This window comes from Gracilinanus agilis, chromosome 4 (assembly GCF_016433145.1).
Source record: "Gracilinanus agilis isolate LMUSP501 chromosome 4, AgileGrace, whole genome shotgun sequence".
Classification (NCBI taxonomy): Eukaryota; Metazoa; Chordata; class Mammalia; order Didelphimorphia; family Didelphidae; genus Gracilinanus; species Gracilinanus agilis.
In genome coordinates, this window is record NC_058133.1 from 290,061,977 (window position 1) to 290,086,150 (window position 24,174).

General features: G+C 38.1%; 1 protein-coding gene across 2 annotated transcripts in view; it reads right to left on the bottom strand.

Moving 5' to 3' along the window:
* Positions 1–3,712: 3,712 nt before the first annotated feature.
* GCLC (glutamate-cysteine ligase catalytic subunit) overlaps positions 3,713–24,174 on the bottom strand; it is a 73,334-nt gene continuing 52,872 nt past the window's right edge. For both annotated transcript variants that reach the window (XM_044675868.1, XM_044675867.1), the window contains 10 exons: positions 20,699–20,773; positions 19,982–20,098; positions 18,436–18,574; positions 16,367–16,479; positions 15,059–15,151; positions 14,311–14,415; positions 10,979–11,060; positions 10,778–10,881; positions 10,570–10,690; positions 3,713–5,533 (listed from right to left, as the gene is read on the bottom strand). In XM_044675868.1, the coding sequence (XP_044531803.1) occupies positions 5,322–5,533; positions 10,570–10,690; positions 10,778–10,881; positions 10,979–11,060; positions 14,311–14,415; positions 15,059–15,151; positions 16,367–16,479; positions 18,436–18,574; positions 19,982–20,098; positions 20,699–20,773 (1,161 nt within the window). In that variant the 3' untranslated portion in view covers positions 3,713–5,321. The remainder of the gene's footprint in view (positions 5,534–10,569; positions 10,691–10,777; positions 10,882–10,978; positions 11,061–14,310; positions 14,416–15,058; positions 15,152–16,366; positions 16,480–18,435; positions 18,575–19,981; positions 20,099–20,698; positions 20,774–24,174) is intronic.

Here is a 24,174-nt window from a genome sequence, read left to right on the forward strand (position 1 = left end):
TCTGCTTCCCTTCCCCCACCTGAGGTTTCTTTAAGCAACTGTTAGGGCTTCCTTTAATTCCTTTTACCTGACAATTTAACCTGAGAAGACAATAAACCCTTTTGTGTTTAACAGACCTGTTAGTTACTTTGTCAGTTAATTAGTAAGAAAAGGGAAGAAGAGGAATAGAATCAACATACTCTGGGCTTGAAGGGAAGCCGGGGTATCCATCTTGAAGGAAGGTGTAACTTCAAAACAAGTCCCTTCCTGTGAAATTAACTAAAGCCTGTAGTTAATTTCAACCAGTCTATTTCCCTTCAGTTTGTCTTTAGTCTAAGTCCTAGTCTATAAGCCCAGCTGCTCTTTGCCTGTTTAAATTAATTCATCCTCTCCCTGGAAATCTTTGTTACCTCAATGTCATACTCCCTGACTTCAGCCTCATATTATATCCTGAATCTCACTATTACATCCTACTTGCAACCCATATTACCTACCTAGCAAGTCCCTGACAACATCCCTTCCAAATCCCTGTAATACAACATCTTTCCTAAATTCACCTATTACATCTCTCTGCAGAAGGGCTGAACCCTTGAGGGTTCCTGCTGGTGCTCCAGGGGGTAGTCTAGGGGGGGAGCACTTAGAGGTTTCTTCCAATGAATGGGTGGACGAGAACAGTTTGTTCTAACAGCCAGGAAGGCAGCTGAAGTGGTCACTGTGGAGCGTTTAGAGCTTGCTCAGGCCCAGAAGATGCCACGGTCGTCCCAGGCTGCCCTGGTTGTCCCCTCTTCTGTCTAGCCGCTGGACTTGGATGGCTGGCAGAGGGTAAGGCTGACAATTTTGTTCATGCTACTTCACTAAAATCCAACTCACTCCCGAGTCAAGATATCCCTCCGCGCAACCTCATTCATCTTCTTTGAAACTGAGGGATGCTATACCAAGATAAATTCAGAATGGGTGAATGACTTGAATATAAAGAAGGAAACTAAGTAAATTAGGCAAACACAGAATTGTATACTTGTCAGATCTCTGGGAAAGATTTTAAAACCAAGCAAGAGTTAGAAAAAAATTACAAAATGTAAAATAATTTTGATTACATTAAATTAAGAAGGTTTTGCACAAACAAAAACAATGCAACCAAAATCAGAAGGGATAAAACAAATTGGGAAAAAATCTTTATAACAAAAAATTCTGACAGAGGTCTAATTACTCAAATATACAAGGAGCTAAATCAATTGTATAAAAAATCAAGTCATTCCCCAATTGATAAATGGGGAAGGAACATGAATAGGCAATTTTCAGATAAAGAAATCAAAACTATCCATAAGCACATGAGAAAGTGTTCTTAATCTCTAATAATTAGAGAAATGCAAATCAAAACAACTCTGAGGTACCACCTCACACCTAGCAGATTGGCTAAAATGGTAGCAGGAGAGAGTAAAGAATGTTGGAGGGGATGTGGCAAAATTGGGACATTAATGCATTGCTGGTGGAGTTGTGAACTGATCCAACCATTCTGGATGGCAATTTGGAACTATGCCCAAAAAGCTCTAAAAGACTGCCTGCCCTTTGATCCAGCCATACCATTGCTGGGTTTGTACCCCAAAGAAATCATAGGGAAAAAAACTTGTATAAAAACATTTATAGCCGCGCTTCTTGTGGTGGCAAAAAACTGGAAAATGAGGGTATGCCCTTCAATTGGGGAATGGCTGAACAAATTGTGGTATATGCTGGTGACGGAATACTATTGTGCTCAAAGGAATAATGAACTGGAGGAATTCCATGTGAACTGGAAAGACCTCCAGGAATTGATGCAGAGTGAAAGGAGCAGAGCCAGAAGAACATTGTACACAGAGACTGATACACTGTGGTAAAATGGAATGTAATGGACATCTGTACTGGCAGCAATGCAATGACCCAGGACAATTCTGAGGGATTTATGGAAAAGAACACTACCCACATTCAGAGGAAGAACTGTGGGAGGAGAAACACAGAAGAAAAACAACTGCTTGATCACATGGGTTGATGCGGACATGATGTGGGATGTAGACTCTAAATGACCACCCCAGTGCAACTATCAATAATATGGAAATAGGTCTTGATTGATGATACATGAAGAAACGAGTGGAAATGGGTGTTGGCTACAGGGGGGTGGGATTGGGAGGTGGGATTGGGAGGTGGAAGGGAGAGTAAGAACATGAATCATGAATCCATGGAAAATTTTCTAAAAAATAAAAATTCAAAGTCATAAAAACAAAACAAAACCGAGGGATGGATAAGTCTCCAATCCACCTCACATCCTGCTTGTTCCTAGTGTTTGCGTAGTGTCTCCTCTGTGAATGTGTGAGCTCCTTGAAAGCAAGGATCTTCTTTTGCTTCTGTTTCCCTAGAGCTTAGAGTGCTTGGTACTTGCAATAAGGATGCCAACAACGGCTAACATTTATGCAACACTTAGTGCGTGCCAGGCACTGTGCTAAATGCTTTTTATTCTCATTTGATCCTCACAATCGAGGCAGATAGGTCCTATTATCCCCATTTTACAGTTGAGGAAACTGAGGCAGGCAGAGGCTAAGTGGCTTGTCTAAGGTCACACAACTAGTAAATGTCTGAGGCCATTTTTTTAACTCTTACCTTCCATCTTAGGATCAATACTGGGTACTATTCCAAGGCAGAAGGGCGGTAAAGGTTAGGCAATGCGGGTTAAGTGACTTGCCCGGGGTCACACAGCTGGGAAGTGTCTGAGGTCAGATTTTAATCTGGATCTCCTGTCTCTGGGCCTGGTTCTATACACTGAGCCATCGAGCTGCCCCTACCAGGAACTTAAAGTAAATGTTTGTTGGCTCCATGTCTATGTCGTGAAAATTCCCAGGACTGGAATAACTTTGGGGCTCTATTTTTGCACAATGGACAGATTCCATGTGACGTTGACACCACAATGTTTCCCAAGTAATTCCCATTTTTGTAAAACACTTTTTATTAATGCTTTGCATGCTTACACATGGAGAAACTTAGATTAAATTGCTTACTGTCTCAGGGAATAGGAAGGGGAGGGTGGGAAGAGAGAATTTGGAACTTAATTTTTAGAAAATGAAAAATTGTTTTTAGGGGTTAGTTAGGTGGCTCAGTGGATTGAGAGCCAGACATGGAGACAGGAGTTCCCGCGTCCAAATTTGGCCATAGACACTTCCTAGCTGTGACCCTGGGTGAGTCACTTAACACCCATTGCCTAGCCCTCATTGCTCTCCAGCCTTGGAACCAATACACAGTATTCATTTTAAACAGGAGGTAAGGGCTTAAAAAAAATTGTTTTTACAAGTAATTGGGAAAATTAAAATATTACAGCTTATTAAAAAATGAAAAAAGAAAAAAACATTTTTCATCTAAATTTTCCCTTTACAAAATAGGTAAGATGGGAGTCCTTTTCTTATTAGTTGGGAAATCGATTTTAAAGAGTTAGTAAGCTCTTTTCCTGCCTCAGGGGATAACACATTGGGCTGGGAGTCAGGAAGACCCGAATTCAAATTCAGTCTCATTCACTTATTAGCTGTGTGTTGGTGGGCCAGTCACTTAAACTCTACTTGCCTTAACCCACTGGAAAAGGAAATGGCAAATCACTCCTGTGTCTTTGCCAAGAAGGTTCCCTGCCACAGAGCCAGACAGGACTGAATGACAACAAACTTCTTTTTTAGCCCATCATCCATCATTTAGATACTTCATTTAGAGTCACACAACAAAATGCAAATTCCATTCTTTTATTTCTTTGTACCACAAACTTATCTGTCATTTACAACCTGATTAGCACAAGCCAGTTGCAAAAGAAAATGAGAACTCTGTTAATCCTCTACAATACATCTATGGATAGAGCACAGATCCAAATATTTATACATACACAGTTTTACCAGGAGCAGCTTCTTGTAATTTCTTTTAAAATTAGCATTAGGACTTAAATAGTTATGCAGTATTAAGATTTGCATAATCTATAATACATTGTCATTTTTAGAAGCAATTCTGAATTTTAACTACATTTTTAAAAATCCCCACAACAAACTAATGACAACTAACAATTATCTTAAATTTTAATTATTTACAATTTAACATTTAGGATCCTGATTCACAAACCTAGTGCATTCCATGATTTTTTTAGAAGATTCCTCCAGAAAGTAAGCAGTGCATAGTGTTTTCCCAGCTAAACTGTGGGGCGAATGGCTTTTCGAAGGCAAAGCTTTGTCTACATGCTTACTAGAAAATGGGGTCAAGTGTGGAATGGGGAAGGGAAAAGAAGGAGACAAGAATCAAGAAATCCAATTGGATTGATTGCTTTATATGACTGGCAAATCTATAGAGAGGAACAATTGAAGATGGGCATTCAGAGCAAAAATCAGAGCCAGAATTATTTGGCAGCCCCAAGTGTAAATTCCAATCTTCTTAGCATTTACAGAAAAAGGGAAAAAAAAAAAGCTTGAAAATAATATTTTTAGAAAGTTCTATTACCCAGGAAAAAAACAAGCTGATACCCTTTTGTTTATCTAATTTCAATTCATAAAGCCTTTAAATGACTGGAAAGCTTAAAAAAAAAGGGGGGGGGGATTGATTGTTCCTTTATAAATGCTATTAGTCTGTGGTGGGATCACATTTAGTTTTTTCAAAAGTTTGGGTTTTCAAGGGTGACCACTTGGCTTAACTATTCCCTTTATAAAAGAAGCATAGAACATAAGGTGCTGGAAAGCAAAGATTAAAAGGAAAGCCTTTTCAAGAGAATTATATTAATTACTTAATATGCACAACAAAAGAATTGACTCAGAAGCAATCAAGAAGGGAAAGTCTGGACTTTGTTAAAGTGACATAGAATTTCAGTGAATCAGGTCCTAAGGATGAATTTTTTTTTGTTTTTTGTTTTTTTTTTTTAAAACAAGGTAGATTCTTCAGAACAAAAAAAAAAATGTACAGTAAACATCTCAGCCTCTGGAATGCATGTATACGGTAGGGATACCAATACATTACATTTACAAAACTGTTTTGGACAGCAGCTCCTCCCAGAGTAAGGATTTTTTTTTTTTTAATGTACAAGCCAGTTCACAAAGACTTTAGATATAATGTTATTAAAATACATTGTTGATCATAAAAATATTTCACTATGTACATGTATACTATATAAACTCTATATCCATTGGGAAACCTTTTAGTGAATCTCAGGCTCCCGGGCCCATCTGAGAGCACAGTACCATTATTTTGGTCTTCACGCCACACCAGTGGGCTGAGAGAATCATGGTCCTGCAGCTAATTCTCAAATAACGTAACTCAGATGTTCTATACATATAATTTTTTTTTTTTTGGCAGCAAAATACTTAACTGGAAGAGCCAGTTTTATTTCCACTATATTTTGCTTTCTTAAATCCTGAGCCAAGCAGCTCTGGGCATTCACTTAATTCATTTGCAATCTTGTTACATTCCCAAAGAAGGCTATAATTGATTTCATCGGTGATGACACTGTCTTGCTTGTAGTCGGGGTGCTTCGAAACAAACTCCCTCATCCATCGTGCAGCTGTCATCAGTTCTCCTGGAAAAACATTACAAAACAAAGAAGAGGAATTACCCAAAAAGGGGTCATTTAGATGGAAGTGTCAACAACTACATAATTTAGAAGAGTAGAAGATATATGTGAATTTGATTGAGATGAGCAGACCTGGACAGAAAAACAACCTACACGATACTGTAAAGAAGGCAAAGAAAATGTTAAAAACAGTAGATACATGGCAGAAATTAATCTTGAACTAGAACAGCCACGATGAAGTACCCCCTTACCCAACAAGCTGTGGGGCTCTGGTTGTGGAATCCCCCATGTCTTGTCAGATTTAAACACTGGCTTAAATGCTTTCCTTTATAACAAGGGAGGAAAAAGGGGATGGGGCCGAGATGGTGGAGAAGGTACAGATCCTCACCTGACCGTTACCACATCACCCTCCAAAGCACTATGATGCAATGCCTGAAAGCAAACTCTGGAGCAGCATAACCCACAAAAGGACATGGTGAAGTCATTCTTCTGCCAAAAACAACCCAGAAGGCTGGCACAAGGGATCCAGCGGCTGGCACCAGGGTGGTGGTGGAGCTCAGCGTGCCAGGGCAGGCCCCACTGAGGCACCTGGCCCAGGGCCTGCCTAAAGCAGCCACAGACTGTTAAGACGGGTCAGTGGGCGACTCTGAAGGAGACCATGGGGGGGGGGGGCGCTCTGCTGGCTCTGGGGCGAGATCGTGGCTCATACACACCCAGGTTGCAGTCTGGGGGGTATGATCTCAAGGAGAGAAGGGGCACCAGCAGACACCAACGCTGCTGCCACGGGAGAGCAGGGGACTCTGGTCATTGGTCCAAGGTGGGGAAGAGTGCTTGGGGTGACTCAGAGATCAGAGCACAGACGGGAGAGGATTAGACACAGCTCCCCTCACATCACACCACCCAACTTTAACAGTGATTGTTTTTTGTATTTTTTTTAATACTAAAAAGAAAAGAAAAAGGCCAAAAAATGAGCAAACAGCAAAAAATGAAACTCGACATAGAAAGTTATTTTGATCACAAGAAAAATCAAAACATACTCAGAAGAGGACATCGAAGTTGATACTGTTCAATCCAAAGCCTCCAGGAAAAATATTAATTTCTCTTCAGTCCAAAATGAATGAATGGAGGTCAAAAAGAATTTTAAAAATCAAATTAGAGAGACAGAAGAAAAAATGGGAGAAGAAATGAGAATGATACAGGAAAATCCTGAAAAAAAGAGTCAATAGCTTAGTAAGGGAAGTGCAAAAAAATACCAAAGAAATTTACACTTTAAAAAACCAAATGATAAAAGAGGCATAAAAATCTAATGAGAATTCCTGAAAAAGCAGAATTGGACAACTGGAAAAAAGATATAAAAAATTTTACTAAGGAGAAGAACTCTTTACAAAGTAAAATTGGCCAAATAGAAAAGGAGGTATAAAAGCTCACTCAAGAAAATCATGCCTTAACAATTACAATTGGGCAAATGGAAGCTAATGACTCCACAACACCAAAAAAAGTCAAAAGAAGGGAAAAATAGAAGAAAATATGAAATACATCACTGGAAAAACAACCGACCTTAAAATAAATTCAAGAGAGATAATCTAAGAATTATTGGAAATTATACATCTAAAAATATATAGAGATATATGCAAGCATATATCTATATATGTATTTATATATAAAAATATGCCTGAAGGCTATGATGAAAAAAAGAGCTCAGACATTCTCTTTCAAGAAATCATCAAGGAAAACTGTCCTGATATTCTAGAATCAGTGGGCAAAACAGAAATTGAAAGTCAATCAATCACTACCTGAAGGAAATTCCAAAAGGATAACTCCCAGGAATATTATAGCCAAATTCTAGGGCTCTCAGGTCAAGGAGAAAATATCAAAGCAATCAAAAAGAAACAATTCAAGTATCATGGAACCACAGTTAGGACTCTGAGGACTTGAAATATGATGTTCCAGGGGGGTAAAGGAGTTAGGGCTTCAACCAAAAAGAATCATTTACCCCACAAAACTGAGCATAATCCTTCAGGGGGTGAAAATGGATATTCAATGAAAGAGAGGGCTTTCAAACATTTTGGATGAAAAGACCAAAGCTGAATGGAAAATTTCAATCTCGAAAAGATAAACAGGAAAGAAAGAGAAATGAAAAGACATTATTCAATAAGTTTAATCTATATACACCCCATACACAGGGAGATGATTCTTGAAACTCCAAACATCTTTGTCATTATTAGGGCAAAAAGAAGTATACATAGAGAGGGGAGGGGCAAGGGTGTGAGTTCAATATGATGAGATGATATAAAAAATAAAATCAAGGCATGAGAAAGAGAAATGCATTGGTAGGAGAAAGAAGGAAAAAATAGAAGGGGGTGCATTATCACATATAAAAGGGCATGAACGAGCCTTCACAGTGGAAGGGAAGATGGGGCAGGTGGGGAGGGGAGCATATGACCCTTACTCTCATCGGAATTGGCTCAATGAAGGAAGAACATACACAATAAATTGGGTATAGAAAGTTATCTTACCCTAAAAATAGTAGGAGGGAAAGGAGATGAGAAGGGGAATGAAGCCAACAGAAAAGACGACAAATTGGGGAAGCTGGAGATCAGAAATTAAACTATGGTAAATAGGATGTAGAGTAATATATAGCAATCATTATGGTGCAAAAAAAATTTTTTTTTATAAATCTCTCTAATAAAGTCCCCATTTCTCAATACATAGAGAAATGAATCAAATATATAAGCATACAAATCATTCCCCAATTGATCATTTGTTTTGATGGTCAAAAGATAAGAACAGGCAGCTCTCAAGACATTGTAATTAAAACTCTAGTCATACAAAAAAATGCTCTAAATCACTCTTAATTAAAACAGCTATAAGGTATCACCCACACTTATCAGATTGGCTACTATGACAAAACTTGGAGCAGAGCAATTAGAACCTATGCCCAAAGGGTATAAAATAGTATATACCCTTTGACCCAGCAATATCATTACTAGGTATATATCCCAAAGTGATTTTAAAAAAAGAGAAGGCCCTAGATATACAAAAATATTTAAAGTAGCTCTTTTTGGGGTACAAAGAATTGGAAAGTGAGGGGATGCTCACTAATTGGGGAATGGCTGAGTAAGTTACAATAAATGATTGCAATGAAATTGTGCTGTAAGAAAGGACAAGCAGGAGGAGCTTGGAAAAACCTAGGAAGCCTTACGTGCACTGAAGCAGAATGAAATAAGCAGAACCAGAACATTACACACAATGACAGGAATAATGTACAATGAACAACTGTGAATGATGGCTATACTCAGGATACAATGATCCAGAACTATTCCAAAGGACTCACAATAAAAAATGCCATCTGTTTCCAGAGAAAAAGAAACACAAAATCTCAATTCAGACCAAAGCAAACTGCTTTTCACCTAAAAAAAAAAATTTTTTTTTTTCTATTTGAGTTTCCTTCCACAAAAGGATTACTATGGAAAAATGTTTTACATGAAGGCACATATAAAATCTATACAAGATTGCTTACCATCTCAATAGGGGTGTGGCAGGGCCAGGTAGGTAAGGAGGGAGAGAATTCAAGACTCAATATTCTTTGAGAAATGCTGGAAACAGTTTTTACATGTAATTGGGGGGAAATACTTTAACTTAAAAAAAAAGGAAAGGGGAAAGGAATGTTGGATTCCTGGTGTCAGAGAATCTGGGTTTAAATCCTGCCTTTGAGATTTTATGCCCTGAGATTTTAGGCAGTCATTTAATTTTCCTTGCCTCAGTTTCTTCATTGGTAAAATGGGTTAGATGGCTTCTGAAGTCCCTTTCTGGCTGTTCTAAATCTATGAATATACAAAGTGGGAAAAGAGGGCGTAAGAGATAAAAAGTGGCTAAAAAACAAAAAGCATCAATAAAACGTTTTTCTACAGGGACCACAAAGGTTGGCTATTAATACCTCCTCATCCTTTCCTTTGCCAGAGCCGTCTCAGACACTCATTCCCTCTAAGCCTCGGACTCTTTATCCTCTTAGGAGGCAAGCATCGTGGCGGGGAGCCCTTGAGTCTCTCTCGCTACTGTCCCTGCAGAGCCCATCAGGCCTGCCATTTCCATTCGCCAGGAACTAAACGCCCCTCACTGCCTTAAGCAATTCCCTAATCACTCGCCTCCCCATCCCCATCCCAGCGCCTTTCCTCTGCTCCTTATTGCCTATGTATCCCGTGGAGAGCTCACTTTGTAGCCAGCGGTTTGCAAGCTGCCTGCCTCCATTAGACTGTTAAGAGCACAGGGACTATCTTTCGCCCTTTTTTTGAAACACCAGCACTTTGAATAGTGGCTGGTACACAGCAAGTGCTAAATAAATGTGTATGACTGAATTAAAAGGCGGGTCTGCGGCTGAGTGCTTTTAAACCTTACATCCCAAGAAGAAGCCAAGAGAAAAAACCCCACCCCTCCCCTCCAAATACAATCCAGATGTTTATTATGTGACTTTCCATGACTTATCCTGTAATGATCTGAAAAATGTGTGGAAAATTTACAATTATACATCCTAAAAGAGGAATACTTCTTACTTGGCATGTTAATCAAAAGCATATTTGTTATTTACATATCCACAGGAAAAAAAATAAGCTGCTAAATTTACACAATGCATTTTGGGACTGGCATAGGTTATTTAATAGTGTTCGTCAGAAATCTACTTAAAGATATCAACAGGTCTGAGATTGCCAAACAAGGAGAGTTTTATAACGTGAACAGGACAGAACTAAAAACAAACAAACAAAAAGAAATGAACACTAGTCTTTTTCAGTCACGTCCAACTCTTCACAACCACATTTGGGGTTTTCTGGGAAAATATTGGAGTGGTTTTCTATTTCCTTCTCCAGTTCATTTCACAAATGAGGAAACTGAGGCAAGGTTCAGTGACTTGGCCAGGGTCACACAGCTAGTAAGGGTCTGAGCCTAGATTTGAACTCGGGGAGACAAGTCTTCCTCATTTCATGTCCAGTACTCTGTTTACTGCACCCCTGTGACATGATAAGTGAAAAAAAGAATGCCATACATACCTGATGCTCTTTTCTTAATTAACTTCAAGTAATTAAGGATGCTGCATCTTGTGTCTACATCCACTTCCATATTTTCCAAGTAAGAGTTTAGAATTGGTATTAGGCCAGGAAAAGCACCTTCCTATTAAAAAAGAAAGTTATTACATGATTTCAATTTTTTTTTCTTGATAATATAAGTTGACACAGAATTTATGGCTGAATCAACTACCTTCCCATTGATGATTGTATCTATGCTCATTAAAGTGAATTCTTCTGTGTCTGTCTCTGTACCATTCTGGGCTGTACTACAGCCATCCACCACAGCAGTGCCACCTAAGCAAAGAACAGGTAGAGAAGAAAATTAAGTCCCTTATCCTTATTGCAAAATGAATCTAAAAAGGTCTAAACTTACTAGAAACAGGATTTGAACCTTTGCAAATATCTTTCCGGAAATAAAAGAGTCCATGTAAGACAGCGTCTCGTTTCTGAGCCACTTTCATGTTTTCATCGACCTAAGAGGAAAGGAAGAGTTAAATTTTAAAAAATATGATCAAATCAGGCAAAATCAGAACTTCTTGGGAAATGAGAATTAAAGATTTCCTTAAGAATTGAGCATTGACTTGTACAAAAATATTTATAGCCAAGCTTTTTGTGGTGTCAAAAAACTAGAAAATGAGGGTATGCCCTTCAATTGGGGAATGGCTGAACAAATTGTGGTATATGCTGGTTGCGGAATACTATTGTGCTCAAAGGAATAATAAACTGGAGGAATTCCATGTGAACTGGAAAGACCTCCAGGAATTGATGCAGAGTGAAAGGAGCAGAGCCAGAAGAACATTGTACACAGAGACTGATACACTGTGGTAAAATGGAATGTAATGGACATCTGTACTAGCAGCAATGTAATGACCCAGGACAGCTCTGAGGGCTTTATGGTAAAGATGCTACCCACATTCAGAGGAAGAACTGCAGGAGAGGAAACAGAAGAAAAACAACTGCTTGAACACACGGGCTGAGGCGGACATGATTGGGGATGTAGACTCGAAACTACCACACCAATGCAACTATCAATAATATGGAAATAGGTCTTGATCAATGACACATGTTTAAACCAGGGGAAATGCGCATCGGCCATGGGGAGAGGGGGAATGAGCTGGGGGGGGGGGGGTGAAGGGGAAAGTAAGAGCATGAATTATGTAACCATGTTAACTTTTCTAAAAAATATATATTAATAAACATTAAAAAAAAAAAGAATTGAGCATTGGTGGTGGAGGGGAGGTGGAAAAGTGGAGACATTATTGAGCTGTTGGTAGAGTTGTGATCTGTTCTAACTATTCTGGAGAACAACTTGGAACTATGTTCAAAAAGCCATAAAAACTGTGAAAACTCTTTGATCCAGCATTCCCACTCCAAGGTCTATATCCCAAAGAGATAAAAGGAAAAGGATCTCTATGTACAAAAATATTTATAACAACTCTTTTTGTGGCAGTAAAGAATTGAAGTGAAAATTTTTTCACTTTATTTTTCTTGCCCTTTTTTACCTTAGGCAATTTGGTTAATATAGAAATGTTTTGCATGATTTCACATGTGTAATTGATATCATAAGTGCTTGCCTACTAAATAGATGGGGAGAAGGGTGAGAATTTAGAGCTCAAAAGTTTTTTTAATGTTAAAAAAAAGTTTAAAAGCATGCAAAAAAAAAAGATTTTGCATTTGTCATTGCTTTTAGGTTCATTCAACACTCTAATATTCATTGGGTAGCTTGTGCATGCCTCTCTCATCCTAAGTTCTTCTGAAAATAAGATCAACTGGGGGCAGCTGGGTAGCTCAGTGGAGTGAGAGTCAGGCCTAGAGACAGGAGGTCCTAGGTTCAAACCCGGCCTCAGCCACTTCCCAGCTGTGTGACCCTGGGCAAGTCACTTGACCCCCATTGCCCACCCTTACCAATCTTCCACCTATGAGACAATACACTGAAGTACAAGGGTTTAAAAAAAAAAAAAGAGTGAAAATAAGATCAACATTCTATAGAAGTTCCTCTGGAGATCCAGGCCACAAAAACATATGTCAGGATCCTGTTAATACTTCCCATAACAAACCCTCTCAGCTGAATACAATACAGGGCTACTGCCAGCTCCCGCCGGCTCCACAGAGTTGGAACAGAGATGAGAAGTTATTTGTTTGTCTGAGAAGGATGATGGATATAGTTATTACCTCTCAATGCTACTGGATATGAGGGGTAAAAGGAATCTCTTGGGTAAGAAAACTCCCCCTTCAAAACTTAAACTCTGAGAGTTTCCTAGCATGTGAAGGGTTTTGCTGTCATAAATCTGTCCACTTACAATCTGAGACATCAGTTTAAAGGTTTTATTTTTGTTGCTTTTTAAGTACGAATTTCTACTTTCAGAGAGCTTTTTTTTTTTTTTTAATTCACCCCCCCAAGAAATCTTTAATTGTATGAAGTCCTCAATAAAGAAGGTCTTGACTTATGAGAAAGAATGCCGTCCATGTCTAGGGACATCTACTCTCTTTGAGAGTAGAAATCCAGAAGAAAACACATGATTTATCACTTGTTTATAGGGGTATAGGATTTGGGGTTTTGGTTTTAAAAGATTACTCTATTAAAATGAATAACATGGAAATAGGTTTTGAGTGATAATATACATATAACCCAATGGAATTGCTTGTCAACTCCAGGAGCGGGGAAGAGGGGAGGAAGACAAGAATCATGTAACCATGAAAAAAAAATTTTTTTAATTAAATTAAATTTTTAAAAAGGAGGGTCTAACCCTGAAAATGAGGTGCTACATTTATCAGATGTATCAAAGGTTCCTGTAGATACTAGAATAAAATTTTAAATTTTGTTTAAATGGTCATATTTCCTATAATTAAATACCTACTTGAGGACTCCAACTATCTATAGAGTTTGGGCAATATTCACTTGTACTTATTCGTATGGTCTTGTTAACACTAAAAAATGAACACCACCCCCCCCCCCCATCTTCCCCCAAATTCCTCTTGGAAGGAAAATTCCTAGTGCTGATAGCTTCTCTATATTCCTCACCTTCCTACTCTGAAATTTCAATGATTTTATATTTTTGTAAAAAAAAAAAAAAAGGAATAAAAAAGGCTCTGTAATAAAGAATATTTCTAAAAGCAAATCTAATTCGTTTTGTGTACTCCCAAGTCTCCAAAAAGTTGGCATAAAGACTACCAAAAAAGCTTCTGGTTCAAAGATCTTTCAATAATGAAGTGTCAGATTCTTGACCAGAAAATGCCGATGAGAAGACACTATTCGAGAGAATTAAAATATGAAAGCACTTTCATTCTAAGGAATTCTAACAAGTTTATCTTACTCTTTTGCAAAGTGCCAAGCAAAAAAAGAAGTCTCATCCAGGCCTGGAGAGGGGAAGTCCTGGGTTCAAATGTGATCTCAGATATGTCTTAACTGTGGACAAGCCACTGCCTAGCCCTTGCTGCTCTTCTGCCTTGGAACCAGTACACGGTATTGATTCTAAGACAGAAAAATAAGAGTTTAAAATAAATAAAAATAATTGGGGTGGGGGGAAAGTGTAGATTTATACATCAGTTTGTCAAGAAATTCACTCTTAGTGATAATACACACATAACCCAGTGGAATCACGTGTCAATTCCAGGAAGGGGGAGGAGGGAAAGAACATGAATCATATAATCATGGAAAAACATTTTTTAAAAAAGAAAATAAAAATTATATTAAAAAAAGGAAAAGAAGAAATTCACTCTTACCTTTGACAGGGGAATGAGAAAATCTAATTTGTACGAAAGGATCACTCTGGTTAGCAGGACTACAAATACCACATAGGCAGAATTCTCAAAGTCTGTTAATTGAACCTAGACAGTAAAATGTCTGTAAGTTTTTAGATGTTGACAAAAAAAAAATGAAAACAGAGATAGGATTCCCCTCAAGCTCAAAATAATCATAACTCACAGTGCTGCCTCACATTTGCAGGGCACTTTTAACTTCTGAAAGCTCTTTAAGACCCATATTCTTGTTTTAATCTGAGAACAAGTTGGGTGGGTTAGATTCTTCCCACGTGAGAAACAAATAATTGAGGCAGAAAGAGTTGCTGGGAGTCAGGACTGATCCTGGGGTCTGACTCCTAATTCTGTGCTCGAGCCAACAAACCACTGTACTTCTGTGGTTGTTAATACGATGAACTACTTAATATTAACAATCCAATTTCCTAAGAAAACCCATATGGTTTGAAGACCATTTCAACAGGGTCCAGAAGTCCTTCTAAGAATAATGTTTTTAAAAGTTAAAAAAAAAATCAAAAAGATTATGAAGGAAATCAATTCTATTGAAATAGAGTTAGGAGTATTATTTTTTAAAAGCACAGGTTCAGAACCCTGATGTTTTAGATTCTAAAAATTACCCTGCTCTTACACAGATGCAGATTCATCTCCAAAATTAACTACTGGGCATTATTCGAGCATCAAACTCCCACTGACCTCCCTTTGGTAAGGTTCTTACCTCCATGGGCCGAAATTCTACCCTCCATCCGATATCCGAATTGGGAGGAGGAGGTTTAAATCTCATGGTCTGCCAGTTTGTAGACTGAATATTCTGTAAGAATCAGCACGCACAGAGACAATTCATGAAGGAAACGCATGATTTGTTTTGCATGATAAGGACAAAAATGATCCTTTAAGTAGCTCTGCTTTATCGCTGATAAATCTCCCACCTTTGAAGGGCTCCCTCCCTCCCTCCTTCCTTCCCTCCCTCCCTCCCTCTGGTAGAACATGAACTCCTCAAGGGCAGCGATGGCTTTAAGTGTGTGTCTTTGGGCCTCTGGATGTGTGTGTCTTTGTACATCTAAGTATCTATATCTACGCACATCCACAAAGACTAGATGACGAAATCTGTGTGATTGGGCCATAGGAGGCCCCGTTGGCTGTTGGATGGGCTCAGTGTGGGGACATCTACGCAGCCTGGTTGCTGGCTAAAGGACAGTGAGGTCGTACTGGAGGGGCGGGAGTCTGAGCAAGTGGTCCACGTGGCCCAGGGGCGCCCTCAGCCCTTTCCTCAGGATTACTTTGGCCTTTACCCTCCTCAGACTCTTACTGCGCTGGTTAAGGAACTACAAGCGCCTTATCAGCATGGAAGGGTGGCTGGTTGGGACTGTCTCACAGCAAACATAAAGAGAAAATAAGTTTGTTATTAGTATAGTATTGTGAGATTCAAATTGCAGAGAGGGATTCAAGCGGTGTGTGTGTGTGTGTGTGTGTGTGTGTGTGTGTGTGTGTGTGTGTGTGTGTGTGTGATGAACTCAAGAGTTCCCCGGGGGGAGGGGGAGGCGGACCCTGTGGAATTCTGAGCTGTAGCCTGGACCCCCCTCTGCCGCTTGAATCCCTCTCTGCAATATGAATCTCACAGTAAGCATAGTATATAATATATTAATGTGAAATTATTACAGGATTGTACACTCTTTACATATTATATTAAACCACCACATTATATATTATATTAATATTAAATTGTCGTATGATTGTGTATTTATATAATCTATAATTTGGTAATATTAAATTATTATAGATTATGCATTATTTATTAAAATGGGGAGGGGGCCCTGTTAGGCAGCTCAGGGGATGAAGATCCAAGTCTAGAAATGGGAAGTCCTGGGTTCAAAATCTTGCCTCAGACACTTCCAAAGTGGTAACCCCAGACAAGTGACTTAACTCCTATGGCCTAGCCCTTACTACTCTTCTGCCTTGGAGCCAATACAGGGTATTGATTCTGAGACAAAGGAAAGGGTTTAAAAACAAAAAGTGAAAGGGATACCTCAAAGTGGTCCGACTCATTGGCATCGTCTAGATGTATCTTCTCTTCAAACAACGTCAGGGGGTCCCGAATAAAGAGATGAGCAATGTGCTGGGCCAGGAGATGATCGATCCCTGCAGAAGAGGATGGGAAACTCACAATTGTTTTGATGCTTACTGTTTTGTAACACAGTTTTTAGGCCTCCTGCCTTCACACTTTGTTCCCTCCCCTCATTATTTTCCTTGAGTTTCTTGTCCTTTCATTCTTACAAATGGGTTATTTTTATTTTGGCTCTATAAAGCAATCCCTTAGTAATTTGATTTGTATGGACCTGAAAAAATAAATTAATTTGGTTAGTCTTGTCATTTTTATTTTATTGGTTCATCTTTCTCAGGGCAATTAACATTTCTCCAATCATTTAGACTGTCTTTATTTTTGTCAAGAGTGTTTTGCACTTTCATATTTGTACTCTATGTACCCTTTTGTATACTTGCAGTTATTTAATTTTCATGGACATATACTGATAGGTAGACTCAAATATTTTAGGCATTGGGTAGTTATTTTGAACAGACTTTCTCCCTCTTCTTGCTGGTGGGTTTATATCCTGCAAATTTGCTTAAATTATTTTTTTCAAATAATTTTTAGTTGCTTCTTTAAGTAAGTCATCCTATCATCTGCTATAAATAATTTTATTTCCTCTCAATTTCTTTTTCTTGTCTTATTGCCATAGCTAACATTTCTAGAACTGTATCAAATAACAGGGATGATAATTGGCATCCTTGATTTTGTCGCTGATCCTACCGGGAAGGTCTCTAGTTTATTTCCACAACATACAATGCCAGCTTTTGTTTTTAGAAAGATAGTATCTATCCCAATGGGGCAGCCAGGTGGGATAGAGGAGAAAGTGCTGGGCTTGGAGTCAAGAAGACTCAGCTTCCTGAGTTGGAATCTGGTCTCAGTCTCTTACTAGCTGGGTGACCCTAAGCAAGTTTTTTCATCTGTAAAATGAGCTAGAGAAGGAAATGGCAAACTCTTCCTGTATCTTTGGGGGAGATCATGAAGTGTTGGACATGGACTAAAATGGAAATTCATCATCTTGAGGAAAGGGACATTTATTCCCATTTTAGTGTTTTTTTTTTTAAAAACTATAAATGTATATTTTTCTGCAGCCATTAAAATAATCATGATGGTATTTTTATTCTTTTTATTAATATGATCAATTGGGTTTATATTTTTCTTATTACTAAACCAACTCTAAATTCCTGATATAAATCTAACCTGGTTTACTGTATGTAATCTTTCTTCTATGTTGCTATTAGCTTCCTGGTGATGATCTTATTTAAAGTCTGTGTTGATATTCATCAGGACTATCAGTCTATAGTTTTCTTTCTGTTTCAATTCCCCTTGGTTTAGGGATCAAGACCATGTTTGTATCATTGAAGGAATTTTCCAAGTTCTTTTCTGTTCCTATTTTTGCAAATAGTTTATGTAATATTGTAATTAAATGTTTTTTTAAAATATCTTGATAGAATTCACTTGGAAATTCACCTGGTTGTGGAATTTTGGGGGAGGGGAATTCAGTTTTGTTTTCTGAGGCTGGGTTAAGTTCTCTATTTCTTGTTTTGTACATTGGGGTGCTTCTGATTCAATGGCAAACTTTTATCCACTCAGCTTGTGGATACAACTGACCTAGGCCTAGAAAAACTATATGTTTTTAGGGGAAAACAAAACAAGCATATCTTTGAGAGTAACACATTGAATTCATCGTGTGTTTTTTTTTTAAAGTAAGCTGTATGTAATAGGGATTCATAGTTTTATATATGAACTTTTTTCTGCTCTAATTTGTATAGAAAATGTTCCATCTCTTGGAGAGCTGATATTAGATTCAGAGGGAAAAATTTTCAGAATGTCCTTACTAAAAATTGAGAGAATTTCACAGCTACTCAGTATCTGAGACCTACAGCTAAGAAACCTTTAAAGAGTCAGACTTCATATTAATAATAAAAACCAGTTAGCAAATATGGGGAAAAATGAGTTTTGAAGAGCCCCAAACTAGGCATTAAATTTGAATACGAGGATCAGGCACTCACCTTCCTTTAAAAGGCGTTCATAGATTTCTTTATCTTTTGTCAAGTCAATATCATTGTATTTTTCACCACATTTGGACAAATAACTGTCTATTGAATCATATCGAGATTTGCTAATCCTATAGCTGTTGTTCTTCAGAGGCTAAAATAGAAGATACTTTATTACAAATAATGCCATATAAATAGGACTCTTAAAATATCTTAACTGAAAAAGTTAAGAATAAAACTTAAGGGAAATGAAAAGCTCATTGATGCCAAGAAACATCTCTAAGGGAAGTCATAAAATCTAGAAATTTTAAAGAAAAAATAATAACAGCAGATGATTGCTTTCTAGGATGTTCTGAGTAGAGTGCTTCCCACACCGTAATTCCCAAAGAACTTTTTGTCTTTATGAAAAACAGGGCAGGAAAAAGTCAACTTTGGAAGCAAAGACTTTATATTGGGGGGTCCTGCTAGGTAGCTTAGTGGAATGAGAGCCAGGTTGAGAGACAAGAGGTCTTCGGTTCAAATCTGACCTCAGACACTTGCTTAACTGTGTAATTCTGGGCAAGTCACTTAACCCTAATTGCCTAGCCCTTATCACTCTTCTGCTTTGGAATCAACACTTTGTATTGATTCTAAGATGGAATGGAAGAGTTAAAAAAAAAAAAAGCCCACAAACTATACACTTTAGGAACATAGTTTCACTGGCACAAAAAATTATTACCATCATGCATGTAACACTACTCAATTTGATGGGCATTTAGTTTAAACAGATGTTATAGACTAACAAACATGCCACAGTCTACAATCTTCTTTATGTTAGTATTCAACAATAATTATGGTGAAGACAAGTAGGATCAATATTATATTGCATGCCTTCTCCAAGAATGAGGGAAGAGTGTGAGAGAATTTAGAACTTTAAAATTTGGTAAAAAAAATTAAAAAAAAACTTTTTAAATTAAAAAGTATATTTCGAGTTAAAAATATATAATTGGGATACATTAAATGAAACGAATAAAAAGAGTCAAAAATAATAATGATGAAGGGTTGGAAAGAAATCATGTTTCTTTTAAAGCAAAAAGCATCATACAAGAGAACTGACCCTATGTTATCATAAAAACATCTGGTTTTAAAAAAAAAAAAGCTATGACCATTGGCTGTAAAATACAGAACATAAATACATGTTAAAAACTGATAAGTATCTTAAGTAGGTAGCTAAGACAAGTACAGTTTTTACAAAGTGATCAAGATTAGAAAACCATATCCCTCCCTTTTCCCACCAGAACTTAATTAATTTAGGGTTAATTTGGCTGCTGTTCCTAAGGAAGCAAGCTCTAGCTTCAGACTTGTGACAGTCCAATGTTCCCCTCCCTTTAGGGCAAAATGCCACCTATGAAATCAGAGACCCCAAACATATGTAGGAGGGTCTAACCCATAAAAAGACATCAGACTTGTCATTAGCTACCCAAGATATAAAAAAATTCAAACAAGTTTTGAATATTGCTTGAAACAATATCCCAATTTTACCTGCTTAATTTAAATAGGCTATTAAAAAAAGCATTCACACCTCCAATCCTCTCTCCTCCCGAGTTCTATCATCTACCGAGGCAGATATTACTCCCCAGCGACAATCAATATCTGACACATAGCCTCGGTAGAAAGGAGACGAAGCACTCAAAGCCATCTAAAAACAAACAAAAATTAGCTTCTGTGGATGCTGTTTCAATAGTTGTTCTTGTGTGTCCTAAGAAGCTTCATGCAATCTGCTTTTTTTTTGTCAGCGAGGCTAAAACACAGGATTAGTGCTTATCCACCCCGCTGGAAATGGACTGACTTTTCAACTCATCCTTCCCGCCCTTCTCCTATAGGGAAAAAGACCCAAATTCTTGAAATGGAGATAGATTTGGCATAGTTTATGATTGTACTTTCATTCAAATAAACTCATTTTTTCTTCAAAGGAAATATTTCTTATAATTGAAAATTTCTTATAATTGATGGAATGAAGAGAGCAAGAAGATGTCAGAATGGGCTAAGTTAAAACTCAAAAGTCAGCTGGTGGCAACACCATCCACTGGCTTAGTATCATCGATGCATTTAAACTTTTCTTATCCATAGCCCATTACCTCTGAATATAGCTCTAATGACTGCACATAATTTAGGCAAGGCTAACTCTGACGGAGGCCACGAGCAGACAAAGAACACACTGACAGCTGTTTTGGCCATGCAAAATCTTTTTGATAGATTCAAAGAAATGCATTCTAGGAAAATCTTTTTTTCTACTTACTACAATTGGACAAATAGTAGCCAGCTGATCATAAAGGTATCTGGCTTCTGATATACTGCAAGCCTGGAATGTCACCTGTAAGGAAAGCAAAAAATTACTAACAAAATTCAAAAAATAGAGTAATGAAGGGAAGGAGGGATGAAGGATCAGGGTCATGTTGTAAGGCTAAATGAAAATCATAGAGATGAAACAGAATTTTAAAAGCTGACTTAGAAGACTGGATAGAAAACCAGACGTGCCCGTACCCTAATAAATAACCTGCCATTTCACCTCAGTTGAACCAAGAGTCTGTGAAGTTTTCAGAAATACAATCTGGTTAGGTTGCCCAGGAAAAGTCTCTTCTGCCAACATACTAACTTGAAAATAGTCTGGCTCTCTTTCTAGTGAATTGGCCATGAAAAATTCTATTCTTCAAGGAGTTTGGAAAGGTTTAAATGGTATAGGTTCTGTGAAATTAAAAGGTCATTAGGAAACTAGAACTATTTTATGAAGCAAAGGTAGGTTAAATTTCATTTTTAGACACAAAAATATTTAGTTAAGTTTCATTTTTAGACACAAAAGTATTTAGACCCTCAGCCCCTGACCCCAACCTAATGAAAACCTCTGGCCCTTTGGCAGTGGACAATGCCAAGTTAGTTCATTCAAAGTCAAACTGGTTAATAATAATAACTGATTCCCTGAACTTATTTTGTATCCTACTGGGAATGCCTAAAAACTATTCTGTGAATATCAAGATTTGGAGAGTTGAAATTGATGCCTGCTGCCCTGCCTGCTTCTCCCCCTCTCTAAATTATAAATCCTCCTTGATTGTTGGGGGATTTCAATTCTCAAGACTCCCATGTTACCCAAACTACCTAGAGTCTCATGTTGATAATGTACCACTTTTATATATGTTTTCAGTTATTAAAGGCTTGACATAGCCTAACATATAGACTCCTGGCCCCAAAGCCAGGGAACTTGGGCTCAAATAACGTCTTCAAAGCATCCTCTGGGGGAGGGAAGGCAACACAAATGAATACTGTAGATCCTAGTGGCTAGAAACCCAGGAACCAGGGAAAAACACGGTCTGAAAGATCAGGCTGAAATCCAAGAGGAACCGTCCTCAGAATGGGTTGGAGCACCTCGACAAAAAAGAGAGAGAGTTCTAGGAAGAGCCTGGGATACAGAGGCTAAGGCTGGTCCAGAAAGGGCCATGTGCGCAGGAATACATACTCCCTCCCAAAGCAGGAGACGAAGCTAAAGGATGATACGAAAGGGAACATTCTTTTACAGATCTGATTCTTACTGAGAAGGAAGAGGTGGCTGCGGGGGGGAGAAGGGGAATCTTGGAGATTTTGGAAATGACTATCTTAGATTTTGGGATAGAGATGGAAGGGAGAGCTGGGCGTGATCTGACTTACATGCTCAATTGGGACGGGGTGGTGGTGGTGGTGGTAGGGTGGGAGGGGAGCTTTTAAAATAGGCCTCCTAAATGGAATCTAGAAGTTCTGACCCAAGATTTTATAGAGGAAGTAAGTGACTGGAGATAGGAACTCAAGGATAAAATTCTGACACAAAGAAAAACAATTCTCATTAAGAGAAGAAGGAAGTGTTGTCTAAAAAGACTGAGACATATAAAGAGTATTTTACTGCCCTATTTGAGTGTTAAACACACACACACACACACAACTTTATCTTTTGTTGTAGAGTCGACGTTAAGTATTGGTTCTAAGGCAAAAGAGCAGTAAGAGATGTGACTTGCCCAGGGTCAGACAGCTAGTAAGTGTCTTAGGTGTGATATTGGAAATTTGGGGGTCTTGATATTGAGATCCATGATATAAACTTCCTGTGGACGTTTAGAGGACTTGAAAACTACATTTCCCATGATTCCTCTTGTGTAGTACAGGCAGGCAGAAAGTGTGACTACATAGATAAGAGGTATAAAGTCTCAGAACTTGATTGGGATGCTCTCTTTCCTGCAGAACAAGCCAGGTGGGCAGAGGTAATGGCAGGGCATTTGAATTAGATCTTAGCAGGCACATGGTTCTTTTTAATTATCAATATGGCTGTTAATAAAACCCTAATATCTTTAATAATATCCATCTATATTAATTTTGTTCGTAACACAGCTTGGCCTCTCCTATTAAGATTTTAAAAGCAGACGATGAAGCAAAATTCTTTATAAAAGATGTATATTCCTATAATACAGGAGAATATATGATTGACCAATAAAACTAGTTAGCTAAATTTCTCTCTCTATGTGGATAGAGAAGGGGAGGGGGAGAGGGAGAAAGGGAGAGAGAGAGAGAAAAGAGAGGGAGAGAAAGAGAAGAGGATAGGAGAGGAGAGGAGAGGAGAAGGAGAAGGAGAGGGAGAGGGAGAGGGAGAGGGAGAAAGAGAGAGAGAGAGAAGAGAAGAAAAGAGAAGAGAAGAGAAGAGAAGAGAAGAGAAGAGAAGAGAAGAGAGGATAGATAAAATTTTACAGGAGTGTCAAAAGTGCTATATTTCAGAACAATATGAAGCTGGTAAAGCCAAGGACAATGAAAAGAACTGTTTTTTTCTTAAAAAATTAAAAGGGATAACGGGGAAAAGAAGAGAGAGAGGATTGTTGTTTGAGGCAAATAACCAACTACAGGGAAGGCTGAGCTACCTAACCCTTATTTTACTTGTTTTCTCTGTCAAGGAAAACAACCTTTGAACAGCAAGGAGCAGAAGAGTAAGAGCTAATAGAATTGATCCTCAAAAGGAGGAGTTCAAGTCACCAAGGTCCAGAAGTTCTAAATTCCAGTATGCTAAAACTGGTATATGTGAATGCTGAGCCAACATTTGTTGTCTTTGAGAATGGAAGAGGTACTAAAGACATGGAGAATGAGGAAGCTTCTAGGGATGATTTTTTTTTTTAAAAGGAAGAGGATGGAGTAGATATGCAACCAGGAAGCTTAATTGCTCCCTGTGGAAATTCTAGAACTTATTACTAAAGAGAGAGTGAATATCTAGAAAAGAACACAAGGGCCACAAAGGATGCAGATGTCTCCAGAAGCAAAAGCAAGTTTATGTCAGTCTAACTTTACTTCCTTTTTTTTACAGGATCACTAGATAGTAGGTCTGGGAATATACTGTAGATAGGTTTCTTTGGATTATAGCAAAAGTTTCTGACAAAGCCTCTACTCCTAAGGAAAAGATGGAAAGATATAAATTAGGGGGGAATTCATGGGTTAAGTGGCTAGACTCCAAAGAGTAGCTATTAATGATTTAATGTTAACTTAGGTGACTTATGAAGTACACCAGGGATCTACACTTGGTCCTGAGCTACTAAACTTTTTCTCGATGACTTGGAAAAAGGCATAGATTGCACAAATAGGCAAGTGACGTTACTAATGCAATGGAGAAGATGAGATGCCTAAATTCAAGACAGTCTAGATTAAAAAAGATCTTGGTAGGCTAGATTTGGGGACCAAATTAAGTAAGATAAATTTTAATAAGGATAAATAGAAGTC